The 15,352-nt window shown below is 40.5% G+C and overlaps 1 protein-coding gene across 8 annotated transcripts in view; it reads right to left on the reverse strand.

Annotated features, from left to right (window-relative positions):
• The window catches only part of ENPP2 (ectonucleotide pyrophosphatase/phosphodiesterase 2), a 109,947-nt gene that overhangs the window by 25,468 nt on the left and 69,127 nt on the right, over positions 1 to 15,352 (reverse strand). For 4 of the 8 annotated variants that reach the window (XM_055314226.1, XM_055314224.1, XM_055314227.1 and 1 more), the window contains exons 12-19: positions 14,436 to 14,591; positions 12,242 to 12,350; positions 9,338 to 9,463; positions 5,380 to 5,411; positions 4,574 to 4,701; positions 2,405 to 2,492; positions 2,152 to 2,239; positions 868 to 1,052 (exon numbers count right to left, since the gene is read on the reverse strand). In XM_055314226.1, the coding sequence (XP_055170201.1) occupies positions 868 to 1,052; positions 2,152 to 2,239; positions 2,405 to 2,492; positions 4,574 to 4,701; positions 5,380 to 5,411; positions 9,338 to 9,463; positions 12,242 to 12,350; positions 14,436 to 14,591 (912 nt within the window). The remainder of the gene's footprint in view (positions 1 to 867; positions 1,053 to 2,151; positions 2,240 to 2,404; positions 2,493 to 4,573; positions 4,702 to 5,379; positions 5,412 to 9,337; positions 9,464 to 12,241; positions 12,351 to 14,435; positions 14,592 to 15,352) is intronic. The other 4 variants (XM_055314225.1, XM_055314228.1, XM_055314230.1 and 1 more) reach the window with 2 other exon arrangements.

The raw sequence follows: 15,352 nt of genomic DNA on the forward strand, positions 1-15,352 counted from the left end.
AATAAGCAAATTATTGCTTAATACTTGTAGGTTGTTGTTCAAAAACTGTCCAAACACAATGTGCTGGGTGGTTTCTATTTGTACTCCCCCCCCCATCCAGGCTGCACCCTCCCCTTCCCTGCTCTGCACCCTGGGAGAGTGATCTCTAGGGACTGTACCGAAGAGCTGGCTTGCCTTCCAGCTCCCTCCTGGCTCCACCAATGCAAGGCACCAGTGGGGAATTAGAGGAGAGACAACAGAGGGTAATTACTTCCCAGATTCCTCCCAGCAGGCTGCAGTGTACTCCTGCACCTCTCTACCAAATCCCAGAATTCCTCCTTATACAGTTCTCTCTCCCTGTTCTAGTCCCTTTATTGCTCAGGCCGAGAATTGACATCCTGCTAGCCCCAGGGTGCTCTATCATCCCTCACTGCCCTGCCTCTACCCGGCCAAGTTTGTGTAAATAGTCCTCTCATTAAACATGATTCACATAATCCCTTTAAACTCTCTTTAAAAACCTTTTGGGCATAGGCCATCTGTTTTCTATTGGGACCATGACAGATAGACACATGATCTAGGCTGAAAAAATGAAAAAGCCTTTGGTTGGGAATTGTGACTCTGCAGAATAGCATTGTGAATTCTACTTTTCTCGCCCTTTGTTTTCTATACCTATGCTGTCCAATATAGTAGCCATAAGCCATATATGGCTCTTTCAAGTTGAAGTAATTAAACACAATTTAAATTTTCGTTCTAAGTACTTAAAAGCCAGCTCTGGCCAGTGGCCAGCACAGATATAGACCATTTACTTCATCACTGAAAGTTCTATTGGACAGCACTGCTCTACACCCAACAAGCTCCTCTATTGATAAACATAAAGATTATTTCTACCTTTGGCTCTACCTTGTCATCACAGTTACAGCCCAGGTCAAAATCAGACTGAAGGTACATAATCCCTGGGTAGTTGGGTCTGGTAACTTCCTCTGGCATGGTTGGCCTGAAGGTATGAGTGCGCAGGAGATGATTCAAACTTCCATGGGTTCCATTATTCGGAGCTGGCTTCAAGCCCAGGAGATCTGGTGAGGAGAAAAAATGATGCCATGTGCCTTATAAATATTTTTTGATGAGATATATTGAGAGTCAAAGCCATTCACCTTCCAAGGGTCTGAAAACTCTGAACACAAATCAGAATTGGATAGACGAAATTAGTCGTAGGCACTCATTTCTTAGTTCCTGAGCCATGCTAGTTTCACCATGTCTTGCCATGGCTTTCTGAAATAGCCATGTTCGTTGCCCGACCATAGAGAGACATTCTTGAAAAGAAAGAGTGAATGTACGGGGCCCTGACTAGCTATTGCTTATGCCTGTGATAGCTACAGGAGCTACCGATGTCAGTGTCAATGTCTTTCTACACTGCTAAGACTTTTCACCCCACCTTTTGAAATGAGACTTATGATCAATAAATAACCCCTAGCCTGCCCTCTAATGCACTCCACAGGAGTATGGGGAGAAGAGGAGGCTCTGGCCCAGTGCCTTGAAAGGCTGCTGTGAAATGAACAGGCTGATTTCATAGCAAGTGAACAGTTGCCAAGCGGGCACACAGTGACTTGCCTAAGCTGAGAGGCAGGACAGGGAAGAGCTAGCAGCCAAGATGGGAAAAGAACCCAGGAGACCCGACTTTCAGACTCCCCCTCTAACCACCAGACTGGCACTCCCTTACTAAATAGGAAAAGTTGTCCTCATTCAGCAAGTAGAAGCTCAAGGAAGAAAAATAATTAGGAGCACATAAATAGCTGGCCAGGACACAAGCTGGCAACATTTTCACTGGGCTGCAACACGAGAGATGGAGGGGGGAGAAAGCTCTGTGAGGAACTCTTCTTGCTTCACCGGCTCTCTGACCAGTGGTGTCAAACTGTAATGTGATGTGAGATCAGCCACAGGCTGCCAACAGCAACACTATGAAAACTCCCCATTAGTCAACTGTTAAAGGAAGACAAAGAAGCCTTAGAAGGGGATGAGATTCTGTCCTTCGAACCAGTGGGCACATTACCACCATTTTTTGCTGGAGGTGAAGTGGTCCTAGAAAACAGACACCTCAGTTCTTTCTCTGACCTTGAGGAAGTTCATATGGTAGCTTAGATCGCTGCATCAGCTGTGATTAAATAGGTGACTTACCGCACATAACATTGTAAAGTTCAATGTTTTCAAATGGAGGCACTTTAGTCTTGTACTTAAACGTTGGGCCATAACCTACAAAAACAGTCTTCCCAAAGAAAAGAAAATGAACAGAAACAATTAGACATTGCTAATATCCAGTGTTAACTCTTCCCCTATTTAGGAATACTGTACAATTTCACCCATGTCCACTTCTCTGCCCCTCCTGAAAATCACTAAAATACATGTTCAACTCGCAGCACGACGGTCATACCTGCATGCTGTTGACCTTGTTATCAAATCCATGGTCTCCCTGGAAAAAACATTTTCCTGATGGTTTCTTATACACATCCAAAGGTTTCCTACATAGAAATAATTGTAGGATTAGTCAGGATTTCTCATGAAATCCCCCTATAAAAGCCAATTTTGTCACACAAAAAATTTCTAAGAAGTGGACTTTACAAGCATTTTTGTCTCTATTTGAATTGTATCCTTTCTACAATGATGAAAAGATGATACTATTCCTTTTCCCTAGGTAGCTTTATTTTGACAATTGACCCAGGACATATGGGGACCTCTGAACAGAAGTCAAGTACCTTCCTCATACCTCATGCTTGGCACTGAGCAATGCATTTGTCACAGGTAATGCTCTGTCTGCCTATGTTCACCAGCTCCAAAACTGTAAGATTCTCCACTCTGGGACCATGTTTGTCTGGTTCACTCCTATATCCCTATCACTAGGCTCAATGCCAAGCACATAATAGGCACTTTTTAAACATGGGACTCTTCACCAATGAATAGAGATCTATATTTTCTAAAAATTTTTGCACACAAATTTACTTATCAGTATAATGTAACTAGAGAGTACTACTGAGTGGTAAACCTACATTTAATAGTGACATATCAAACAAAAGCTCAGACTTACCTAGACATCTCTGTTTAGAAATAGAAAGTGAAAACATTGCTCTCTAGGCATCAAAACCACTTGACCTTCCTAGTCGTGACAGGAAGATGCCTTTTGCTTAAGTGTCATGAAGCACTTTTCCAAAACACTTTCATGTTAATCAATACAAATTTTCCCATGGGTCCCATTTCTATGAATCTTTGTAAGCACTTACAAGGTCTATCTCACTGAACTAAAGTACTGGTGGAAAACAAATTAAACATTTGGGTCCCCACTCTCAGAAAAGTACTTCCACTTAGGATAATGATATATGTACATATGATAACTCAACAACACAAGAGCTGAATTTTTAAAAATTAACTGATGATCAAAATACCCAGCTGTGGTCTCTGCTAATTCGGTCAACTGTCCTCATCACTCACTTCTACTCAGCTCCTAGTTTTCCTTCATATCAACCTACCAAGTGCACCAAACTTGCTCTCTTCCAAGCCACATAAAAGGTCCAACAGAAGACACACTCAGCCAAGCCCATGTTGTTCACATCTTTGTAACTATTCCATGAAGACTCTTCATGTCTGTTCTAAATTATTTCAATAATTTCTGGTCTTCATATATCTCTCTTCCTCATCCTACATATTTAACTCTGTGTAGACCCTTGACAACGACGGTAGGATATTTATGTATTTGTCACATGTGTCTCACCAGATGGTTCATATTGATGTAAGTTTCTAGAAGACTGCCACCTTCTCATCATCTTTTCTCCTTTGTAAGCTCATTGAAATACCCAACTAGAGTGTGTATGGTAATTCAATTATTACCACAGATCGGCTCACAGAGCTTTTCTTAAGGAGGAAATCAGAGCAAGAGTGAGCATAAAAAGGTTTCTGCCAGGTATGTTTGAAAATGGATTAACTTTTAATGATAAATCCTTTGGAATTGCTTAGAATTTCTGGACACGTTCTACACCAGATTCAAGAGCAAGAAATGGTCTCTTAAATATCGGAAAGTCTTTAATAGTTCAAAAGAAGATAAACCTCTGATATATTTAAGGCAATATAAAACATGCCCACAGTAACAGAAGTTTTAAGACTAACAACATTTTCTAAACTCCTCTAAAGACGTTGCTGCCAGTCAAGTCTTGTCAACCAAGACCAAATCAGTCCAGTTGTGGTAGGTCAATGTCCCAGGCACACTTTAGACCTACTCAAGTAATAAGAATAGAGGCTAGGATGTAAATTTTAAACATGAAAAGAGAGAGGCCACACAGAGATGCACTGAGACACCTCAAAGAGACACCAAGAGGTGGGATCCAGAAATCAGAGCTGCGTTGGCTCAGCACTAATTGTTTATCTAGCCTTAAAAAGTCTTTGCAAATGGTGGAATTTCCAACTGAGATTTTTTTCTTTTTCTTTCTTTCTTTCTTTTCTTTTTCTTTCTTTTTTTTTTTTTTTTTTTGATGGCTAAGGAACTTATAGCACTCCAGTTGCCAAAGAGGTGGTTATGAAGATCAAAAACAGTCCCTGCCAATCCTCAAGTTACCTTGCGACGTGCCATCTGCGGTCCACCAATAGATGGATGTCCTCGATTCTCCTGTTGTTGGCATAGTGCAAACGTTTGGGAAGGTGCTGTTTCATGTAAGGCTTAAAGTGCTGATCTGGCTTTTTACACTGAAATATAAATGGACATTGGACTTTATGTGGAATATTTTCTAGAAAAGTCCTAGATATTCTCTCTCTAGAAAGTCAAAGGAAGTTTTAAGCCAAACACAAGGTTGGTTAGTGAGTAAATGGAATTTATTAACCCCTATCAAATAATACAAGCTGAAAACAAGTAAGTTCAAAAGGGATTTGATAACTTGGTAGATGACATGGAAGAGGGTAGTTAGGAATTTTTAAGATACGTTCCTGACTTGTGAGACAATCACTAAAAGCAACTCAAACTCTAAAGCCTTTTCGAACTACTTCAAGTCAAGGGGTGGGAGGTGGGGTGGGAAGGGAGGAGGACGCACACTCGGTCCTGTAATTACATCCTGCATGGGGGGATGATGGAACATGGTGATGGGCAGATCTGGTTCAGAGAGAGTAAGGATTTGTTTACTCATGAATGAGTACTTTTCAGTTCTAATGGAAAGATCAAATATTCTCAGTTTGTATCATTGCCAAGCCCTTTAGGGAGCCTGCAGCTGTCCGCAGTTTTGAAGTTTTGAAAACTCTTAGAGAAACAAATATATGGGATTGCAGGGCAGTAAGGAAAATGTTCCTCCCGCCCCATAGGGTAGGTGAGCCTAGGAGGTGAGTGTATGGAAGCTCCTCCAAGGCAGAGGCTGGGTGACATGCAACACTTACCGTGAGATTAGCAATAATGGCTTTAGGGTCATCTGTTCAAAAAGGGAAGGAAAACAATTTCAAAAGCGATGACAATAACCCCTGAAAGAAATAATTTTTACAGCAAAAGACTCAATTCTTTCTCTCCCCCCCCCCACTTAGAAGAGCTATCACTGTAGGCTTTGTTTAAGATACATGCAAAATTGGGGCTCTTGGGTGGTTCAGTCAGCTAAGTGTCCAAGTCTTAGTTTTGGCTCAGGTGGTGGTCTCAGGGTGATGTGATGGAGCCCTGTGTTGGGCTCTGCACTCAGCGGGGAGTCTGCTTCAAATTCTCTTTCCCTTTCCCTCTGCTCCTTCCCACTCCTCACTTGTGCTCATTCTCTCTCTCCCTCTCTCTCTCTCTTTTTCTTTCTCTGTCTCAAATACATAAATAAGACTTTTAAAAATATATATATGTAAAATTGAGTGTGAGTATTTAATATTTTTATTTAATATTTTGATAAGTGAAGAATGTAGGTATTAAATGGAAATACTCCTATGGTAAATTTCCCTGCTAAATCTGGTTCTTCTCTTCTGAAAGAGGATTCCTCCTCCTGGGGTGCAAGGATAATGCTAGGTAAACATCTTCTTTAGGTATCGCCCCTGAATGATCCCCCTGGATCTTGGCTTCAGTGTATTTGCAATTTGACATCAGGAACCAAACTGGGCACTTCGGACTTTCAGTGTAACTTCCTATTTATCTACAGATCTTGGAAACAAGTTATCATCCACTTTAAGATGAATCTTCTACTCCATTGACTCATTTTTTTCTAAAGGGAGTTTTGTTTCTTCCGAAACACCACGGGTCTCATTCCAAAGAGCTGTTCCTCCCCAGCCACAGACACGCACATGTGTGTGCCTCCTTTATCTTCACTACAAGCAGACAGAAGATATTTTAGTGAGTATAGTGAGTACCCTGAACTAGCTAAAAGCAAAACTATGTAAATGATGGTTGTGTATAAACTGTGGATGGGATTATATTATCTGAAGGCCCCTTTTGGAGGGGGGGGTGTGGAGAGAAACAGCAGATTGTAGGTTGGTTGGATTTTGTTTTGTTTTCAAAAATTTTGCTTTAGTATGTCATTATAGAACCAGCAGAAAAGGAAAGCAGAGTACAGAAGAGATAGCAGCTCTCATGAAGCAGTTCTCCCTGCGATTTAATCTTCATGCCGATGTCATTTCCTGCTGTATCCCTGGGGCCTTGTCCATAGTAGGCGCTCAACAAACATTTGTTAATAAATACAAATAAATATTTGTTCTTATTTGTTGAAAATGCATGACTAAGCTTGCCTTGCAGTATAAGTACACATGTATCAAAGGCAGTTTTCAGAACCTGGGTTCTAAAGCCATGAAATCCAAAGCTAAAATGTGGACCCCATTCTACTTTAATTGTGGTTAAACTTTATATGTGTATTTTTTAAACATTTTATTTATTTATTTGAGAGAGAGAGAGCACAAGCCAGGGCAGGGGGAGGGTAGAGGGAAAAGTAGGCTCCCCACTGAGCAGTGAGCCCAACGTGGGACTAGATCCCAGCACCCTAAGATCATGACCTGAGCCTAAGGCAGATGCCTCACTGACTAAGCCATCCAAGGGCCCCATAATTGCATCTTTTAATAAAGCAAGGAAGTAATAACATTAGCAACAATGGTTAACCCAAATTGTGTCCCTATCATGTACAGTCCCTCTGTGACAGCTTTGCAGGCACTCTCTGGTCCTTCACAGCTACTCTGGGAGGCAGGTGCTACTAGAATCTTCACTAAGCCAATGGACATTTAGAAGAGTGGGGCTTGCACACTGGGACTCTAACAATCCAGCTGAGCAAGCCATGTTTCATCGAAGTTCTACACTCTGTGCGTTCATAAACCACAGTCCTTAAAGGAACCAAACTGGGTGAGTTCACGTTCTTTGATAATGAAGAAAAATAAATAGCCTAGGGCAATCTTGTGCTCAGATAAATCCCAGAGAATTACTGGAAAATAACAAGTGCCCAAGTCCATGCTTGGGACACCAACCCTTCAGTTCTGAAGTTCTCAGGCCTCTCATGCTGACAGCTTTCCCCTTTTCCCCTTTACAAGAAGGAAAGAAGTCCCAGCGCAGGCTGATGCTTAAGAACTGGAGAATCTGGGTTCACACCTCAGCTCAGCCACTTCCTAGCTCTCATACTCCTGGCCAGTAACTTCACCTCTCTCTGAGCCTTGGTTTCTACTGTCTGCAAAAGGGGATAGTAAAAGTTGTCACCCAGGGTTATTGGAAGGATTAAAGATGATTGTGTATGTATTTAGCTGAAAATAGTGATGTGACCAAGACGTCATCATTATAGCTAACGTTTATACAACTTTGACTACGAGCTAAAAGTTAATCTAAGTGATATGTAGATAATCTCTAGTTAATCTTTCCAACAATCCTTGCCTTATAGATGAGGAAACCAAGGCACAGAACATTTAAGTAGCTTGCCCAAGGTCATAGAGTGACCACCTAGCAGGGCTGGGATTTGAACCCGGACATCCTGCCACCATTGTCTGTGCTGCTAACCTCCCACTCTACTGACCCTCACTAAGCAGAATCACATATATGCAAGGGCTTTAAAGTATGAAATTTTTAATCGTTGGTACTTATTATTTCATTGGCCCCAAGAAAGTTTTCCTTTTCCCCTAAAACAGCCTCCCCATTATATTTATTGATGCCTGAAGGACCTTTTGAAATAGACAAAACCTTTCTTGCATAAGCCCTAAAATGCAGGTACTAAATCAACAGGTACCATAGTGACTGGTGTCCCATCTCTGGCCAGAGCCTGCCTGTCTCAAGTGAGCAGAGGAGAGGGGAGGGTGTGGAGGATGGAAAGGGCATGGAAGAGAAGCCGCAGAAACACAGATGATTTGTTTATTTTACAACGTTGCCTGGAGCTGACCTTGGAATGGTTCCCATTTGTGTTGACTCAGGAACGCAGTTTGGGGAAAAACTTAATTTTCCAAAGCTTTACACTTGTGCCAATGGTTTCTTATTCCCAAGGCTAAAACCTCTAAGGGATTTTTTCCCCCAAAAAAAACGCAGCATGTCTCCAATAAACGGTGGACTTCTCAGAAGCTAGGTGGGTACCACCTAAAACATCTTAGTCCATAAATAAAGGTTCTTGGGATGCCTCGGTGGCTCAGTGGTTGGGCATCTGCCTTCAGCTCAGGGCATGGTCCCAGGGTCCTGGGATCAAGTCCCACATTGGGCTCCCCTTGGGGAGTTTGCTTCTCCCTCTACCTGTGTCCCTGACTCTCTCTCTCTGTGTGTCTCTCATGAATAAATAAATAAAATATTTTTAAAAAACCAAAAAAATAAAGGTTCTTGTCAGTAGCATATCATGCCCTGAATGTGTACAACATTAGTGATAAGATTGTTCCTGTTTATATCTAATCTTCCAGAACGGCCACCACTTCCCAAGGGTGTAACAGTTCTCCTGGGTTCTGTCAATCACTCTCATAAAGGTGAAGAGTCCCCTTCAGCTGGACTCCTAGGGACGTTCAGGGTCTGAGTGTGCTTCTGCCCACCCTGCCCTAGACTCCCCAGCTTCAGCTAAAGAGTAAGCATGAACCTCTTGTAGAAACGTTCCTCTCCTGTAAACAAAAGCTCATGGTTATATGCATGTCTCAAACTAAGTGTACTTTCCACATAAAGAAAACACGCAAATATTTACATAATGCAACCATGTGCCCCACTCTAAATGACGTACAGAGATTTATTTTCACAATAACTCGATGTCATGGCTGTTATCATCCCATTTTTCAGATGAAAAAAATTGAGCTTAGAGTTTACATGACTTATTCAAGGTCACTCAGCTAAGAAGTAGCAAAATTTGGCTTTTTACCCATATACTCCAGCTTCAGAGAATAAGCCTTTATCTACTCTACTATATTACCATGTAACAACTTGGTATTTTAAGAATCAACTTACATTTAGCATTATTGCTAAATTTGGACCGAATTCTTCCTAGAGTGCCAGGCACTAATGTAATGTCATCCACATTGGTCAGGTAATTGCTCAAGAACTCTGTTCTGTCACATGTGACATCCTCCATTCCTATGGGGAGAAAAAGAAGTGTTTTCAGGCAATTATAAACTTAAATTCCTAGCAGAAACACTAAAAATAACATTCAGGCATCTCCTTAATTTGTTTGTAACAACTTAACGCAAGGATCCCTCTCTTTTGATATGTCTTAACTTGACTTTAAATTTTGTAACGCTTCTTTGTATCACCTCTTCACCAGATTTTGATGTAGTCACATCATCTTGTAGTGCTAGATTAAAAATGCATCATCTCAACAATCAATTCAGCAAGAATAGCTAGACAAAAGAAGTATGATCATTTTTTAAGCTATTTACATAGTCATCATCAAAAGGTCTATTCTAAAAAAAAAAAAAAAAAAAGTCCCAGATTGCTTCAAACTCTTCCCAGCTGGGGGTGGTATAAATAACTGGAATATATAGTTCTGTGTCTCTTTTATAAAATGTCATTTTCCAATTCTCTCTCTCTAATATATCTCTTGACTTGAGCACATAATCACCAGTCCTCACTCTGTCTCCACTGGTGGCCTTGGATGTTACTGACAAAACAATACTGGCAACAAGAGATGAGAAAAAAAAAATGTCAGCCCCCACTGACCACCCAAACTGAAAAACAAAATATTGCTGAAAACAAGTTGTAAACAATGTAATCAGTCAAAACTGAAGGCTAGCGACTAGAACACATAAAGGGTCTAGGTAGGGAATTTTTTTAACCAGCAAGTATTCCTCCCCCATGTGAGGTTTGTTTCCTACCCCCACCAGCAAAAAAAAAAAGTCTTGGTCAATGTTTAAAATAAATAAGTAAAGAACAACTCAAACTGAAATCTCAGAACAATAAATTATGGTGGCTGGTCATTTTGGAATTTCTGAGATGACATGGAACTGTGAAGCTTTCATAAACTGCCTTGCACAATCCCATATATATTCTCCAAGATGGAGGAAATAAGGGATTCTGTAAAGGATGTCCTAAGGTTTTAGAACAAAGAAATATAACCCAGAGTGGCACAGACCTGATAAAATCCAAATTATTCCCTTCTGGGATTCTTAGATCAAGACACCCCACCTCTTATTCAATAGAAATTGAAATGAAGGAAGACAAGAACATATCCCAACATAGCACAAAGGGTATATAATTTGTCTTTTACCATTTAAACTGTCAGAAAGAAAAACTAAAACAATGAACAGCTACTATGCTTTAGCACATTGTTACCTCAGGAAGAGGAAGTCTCCAAATACATATTAGTGGAAGACTGGAAGGATCTTCCATTTGTTACATGTCTAAGAAGTCATTTTTGCCACCCCAGAGGTGTACCATCTCTCTTGCTTTCAAAGACCATATGTGAAATTCTTCTCAAGCATCATCACCTCTCATCCCCAGACTAGCTCTGTGTAGATGGTGTTAGTGTTAGTGTTCTCATTCTACATTTGAAGACGTTGCGTCTCATTGCTCTTACGTGGCATAGTGCAATCTGAACTCCATTGAAATCCATTTTTACCCCAAATCTCAGACTCTGAAGCACTAGGCCATACTACTTTTTAAGAAAGGGATGCTATGGTTTCCCAAAACCAAAGCAATCTGCTCATTTCAGAGGCCTGCACCTGGTAAGACAAACTTTTCATCTATCTAAGACCTTTATAATGCTCCAGCATATGACTCATTGGGACCCATCCACTTCTTAGACATCAGGCTCCAGCCTGTGACCCAATGCTCTTGACACCTCCAGGTAACTTAAATTGAATCAGCCGTGTCACATGCTCCAGATTTTCTGCCTTATCTGTAGCTCTCCACCAAGTCAAACTCATGGGGCATGATTTTTCAGAGTCACATTTAGCCCCTAACAAAGAGTAAGTTAGTCCCACAAAAAAAAAAAAAAAAATTTTTTTTAATTTCTCCTAGATTTTCTAGAACATTCTGGAAAGAAAACTACAGGCCCAAAGCAGACCTTAGACTAGGGAGACTTGCCTGCCCTTCTTAACAGAACTACCAAAGAGTCTCCCAATTTTTTTCTCCCAAACTCTCTCTTCGAAGGGAGCAGTCCCACATTCCAGGGTAACTCTTTCAATTTGATAGTTCTGGAATGCAGGAGGCACTCTCTAGATTACAGGATGCACAGCTAGGAAATAAGAATGCTTTCTTAGGATTCCCTTCAAGCTCTATAATATCTAATGTTTATGATGTTCAAAAAAGTAGTCATGAATTTTTTCTACTTTATATAGTGATTTAGGAAAGCTCTGCTTCTTCCTCTCTTTAACAGTTTCTGTAACTGAAGCAGGGTCATAAATTCTCTGCTTTGGGTCTTAAATTCTCTCAGTGAATACAAGGTTATCATTTTACTTATACACCTTTTCTTTGATAAGAATCCTATGTATCTTCCTCTTATCATACTTAGATTTATTTATTTTTTTTTTTTAGCCAACATAAATTCTGCAGGCTCCTTTTGGGGATGAGGTAGTAGGATCTAATATGTCACATTCACAAAGGAAGAGATTAATACCACAAGCAAATTGTCTGCCACACTTTAGTAAGACACAGAACTTTGCAGAAAGACTTTCTTTCCTGCAAAGAAAAGGAAGACACAGGAAGTCCCTGGTTTTGATCAAAATGATCCAGAGTCATCTCAGGTCATCTCATACTTTGGAGTCATGGCCTGATTTCTTTTCCAACTCTGAAGAAAGAGGGAAGGAAGTGAAGAATACAATCTGGGATTCTGAGGGCAAGGGTTCCTCCCCTCAACACCATCAGAAACATGATCTATGTAGCTGTCCTATTAGCAAAGAGAAAACAAAGCTTTACCATGGTCTCCAACAAAGATGACATTGACACAGCGATGCAGCTTCAGTTGCTTCAGTCCATCCATTAATTGCCCCACTGTTTTGTCAATTTCCCTCAGAGGATTTGTCATCTGGAAAAAGGAACAAATTAGTCCCTGCAAGCTGATTTTTTTCCTTTCAGTTTCTCATAGGTCTTCTACCCCTAGAACATTCTGGAAAGAAAACTTCAGGCCCAGAGGCAGAGCTTTGTCTAGGGAGATGTGCCCGCCACTCTTAATGGAAGTCTGTTCTGAGCACTTTAATTTGTATTATTTCAGGAATATAAAAGCCTCTCCTCATCCAATTCCTTTCAAAAATCTGTGATATAAAAACATCAGAAACATTAAGGGCAATTTTTTTTTCTTTCTTTCTTTTTTAGAGATAAAATGACCTTTCCAAAATGTAACAATGCTATTCAAATTTCAAATCCAAGAACTTCGAGAGTGAGCAGAAAGTCAGACAGATAGTTTAAGCCTCTTGTTCGCTAGGTGAAATCACATCAGGTTTTGAACCATGGCGAGAAGATGGAGGCTAAGTGAATCAAGAGCAGTTCTGACGTAAAATGATACCCTTCCACTGGATGCTAAATGAGAACATCATTAATACAATGGAATCTATCTAATGTTTCAAAGAACTTAACTGTCAATGTCTGAGAACAATAGATTCTTGATAGAAGAACCTCTTCAAAGAAACAAGCTACTGCTTCTCAGTTTAGTCCCCTTCAAGCTGATTTTGAGTTAAAAAAAAAAAGAATCTACAAGAGTCCTACCTTCACAAGAAGTGAAACACTGAGCTTGTTCTAGATTTCATATTCAGCCTAAGGAAACACAAAAGCTCAGTTCTCTGAAGAACATTTCCAAAGCCTAAGAAACATACTCCATCTCTCACGTTCTTGCTTCCAGTGGAATCCTCTAACAACATGAATGCTCCCACACACTAGAGGCTTCCTCTCTCACTGTCATCTCTATGCAACAGAAAGTTTTCCAAGAAATGTCTCATCAGGCAAACACTTGACAGTACTGCGGATTAATTATACAACTTCGCTGCAACCACACACATACGTCCAAGATGACTGGTGAGAACAAAAGGATCTGCATATCATTTTTTTTATTTCAGACATATAATATTATCTTCCAAAGGCATCTTCTCAGATGACTCAAAACCTTTTCTCATATCATGTCCTCAGTAAAATCAGGTGTAAACTTGTTTTTCTCCATGACAGGAGTTAGTATTTCAAACTCTGTCCCAAGGAGTAAGTCACAAGTGGAAGTCTCAGAATGATATGTGCAAGCATCACCTGAAGGGCTAACACATTGGGATTAGCAGTGGGATTAAATGGTATTTGCTTCTGCTTCTGAGTAAAGCATGCTCTCCTCTAAGATGTATTCTTTGACGAAAAAAAAAAAACAAAAACAAAAAACAAAAACAGAAACAAAACAAAACAAACAAATTAACAATATACATCAATCCTTAGCAATGACTTATTTTCGTCAGACCACTCAGGTGAAATCCAGGACCTCCTTCTCAGTGATTAGTTCACTCATAAGCAAGATAATGTCCCAAAGGTATCTGAAGGTTTCAAGAGAAGTGACAAGCTACAACCTGTTCTGAATGTAACAAAAAGAGAAGACACCACTCGTGTCACTATGAGAAAATACGCACAACTCCAACTACCCATTGTTTCCTCTTTCTGTCTCAGCTATTCCTTTGTCTATAACCTAAAACCTTTCCTGAACTCTGAAGGTACAGACCAGTAATCTAAACCAATTTTCTATTGAGTTCTACTTTATATTATCCCTGAGGAATCTCCTCGCTGCTTTGCTGGATTGTTCTCAAGAACCAAGGTGACAAACCATTGTAACAGATTCCATGAGTAAGGGCAAGCAAATCCACCAGCCTTCCTAACATTCACTCAAGCCTGAATGTTAAAACTAGCTTTAGGGCAACTAACTCTAAAGAAAGTGGAAGGTTCATTTTTCCTGTCTTGCTGAAAGTTCAGGTGGTCTTCACATTAATGTCAACCTCTGAAGTACCAGATCCTTCTGGACTCAAAGCCAAGGATGACACAACCAGAGTTTTTCTGAAACTAATTCAGCTGATTTCAAACCAAGGCACTGGAGGAAACCTTCAACTGAGACCTGCCCGCCACAAAGCTTTGGAACAATAGATAAACTTACTTTGTCCTGACGAGTTTCCGCAGCATAATGATCCATCCTATGTAATTTTCTTCTTCTTTTCTTTGGAGGAGCAACTGGTCTTTCCTGTCTCCTCTTAGGGGTAACCTTCCTCTTAGGTCTCTTAGCCGGAGTAAGAGGTGAGCCATAACTACTCTCCTGTACTGGCGGATAGAGATGTCTGGACTCAGAAGTCGTCTGGCCCTCTGGGTCAGATAATAAAGCTCACACTTTGCCATCGGGGCTCAGCAGAGCCTTAGTTAGAAAAACTAAGGCTCCTTACACGAGAAAAAGTTGGTATAAGGAATGATTCAAGGAACTCTATAGAGAGAAGCCTCCTAAATCCATCTTGATGCTGCCGTCACAGCTTCTTTACTGAGAGCAAGAATAGAGTTTAAGAGAATCTAGTCATGTGGTTTTCTCTTGGGCTGAGGAGCCTACTCGTGGTCACATCTGAAGGTGACATGCAGTTCTGCATTCCATAACTCCTGCATTAGGGAGAGACTGGTCTTTAGTTATGAAAAGCTCTCCATTTTTAAAGTACTAGAAGAAAACCAAATAGGACACTAGCCATTTGGGCACTTCAAAGTGACAATGGGATTCATGTAGGTGGCTCCAATTCAGAATCTGACAGATATTTGTTCACACCACCACTATATATATATCATAGCAAGTGTCACCTTCATTGGTGAGGATTGGGGAAAAAGATGTAAACCAAGGATGGAGTGAAACATAAATAATAAACAATTCTCCTTGGCCATGAATGTGTCCTTACACAAATCAGGACTTTCAGTAGGAGAGAGAACTTTTCACTGATAATTTAGGTTTTCAGTACAGAGGAACTCTAAGCCAAGAGATAACCATAAACAAAATGTCTTTTAAAAAATTATATTGTGGGACACCTGGGTGGCTCAGTGGTT

This window comes from Nyctereutes procyonoides, unplaced genomic scaffold (genome assembly GCF_905146905.1).
Source record: "Nyctereutes procyonoides isolate TBG_1078 unplaced genomic scaffold, NYPRO_anot_genome, whole genome shotgun sequence".
NCBI lineage: Eukaryota > Metazoa > Chordata > Mammalia > Carnivora > Canidae > Nyctereutes > Nyctereutes procyonoides.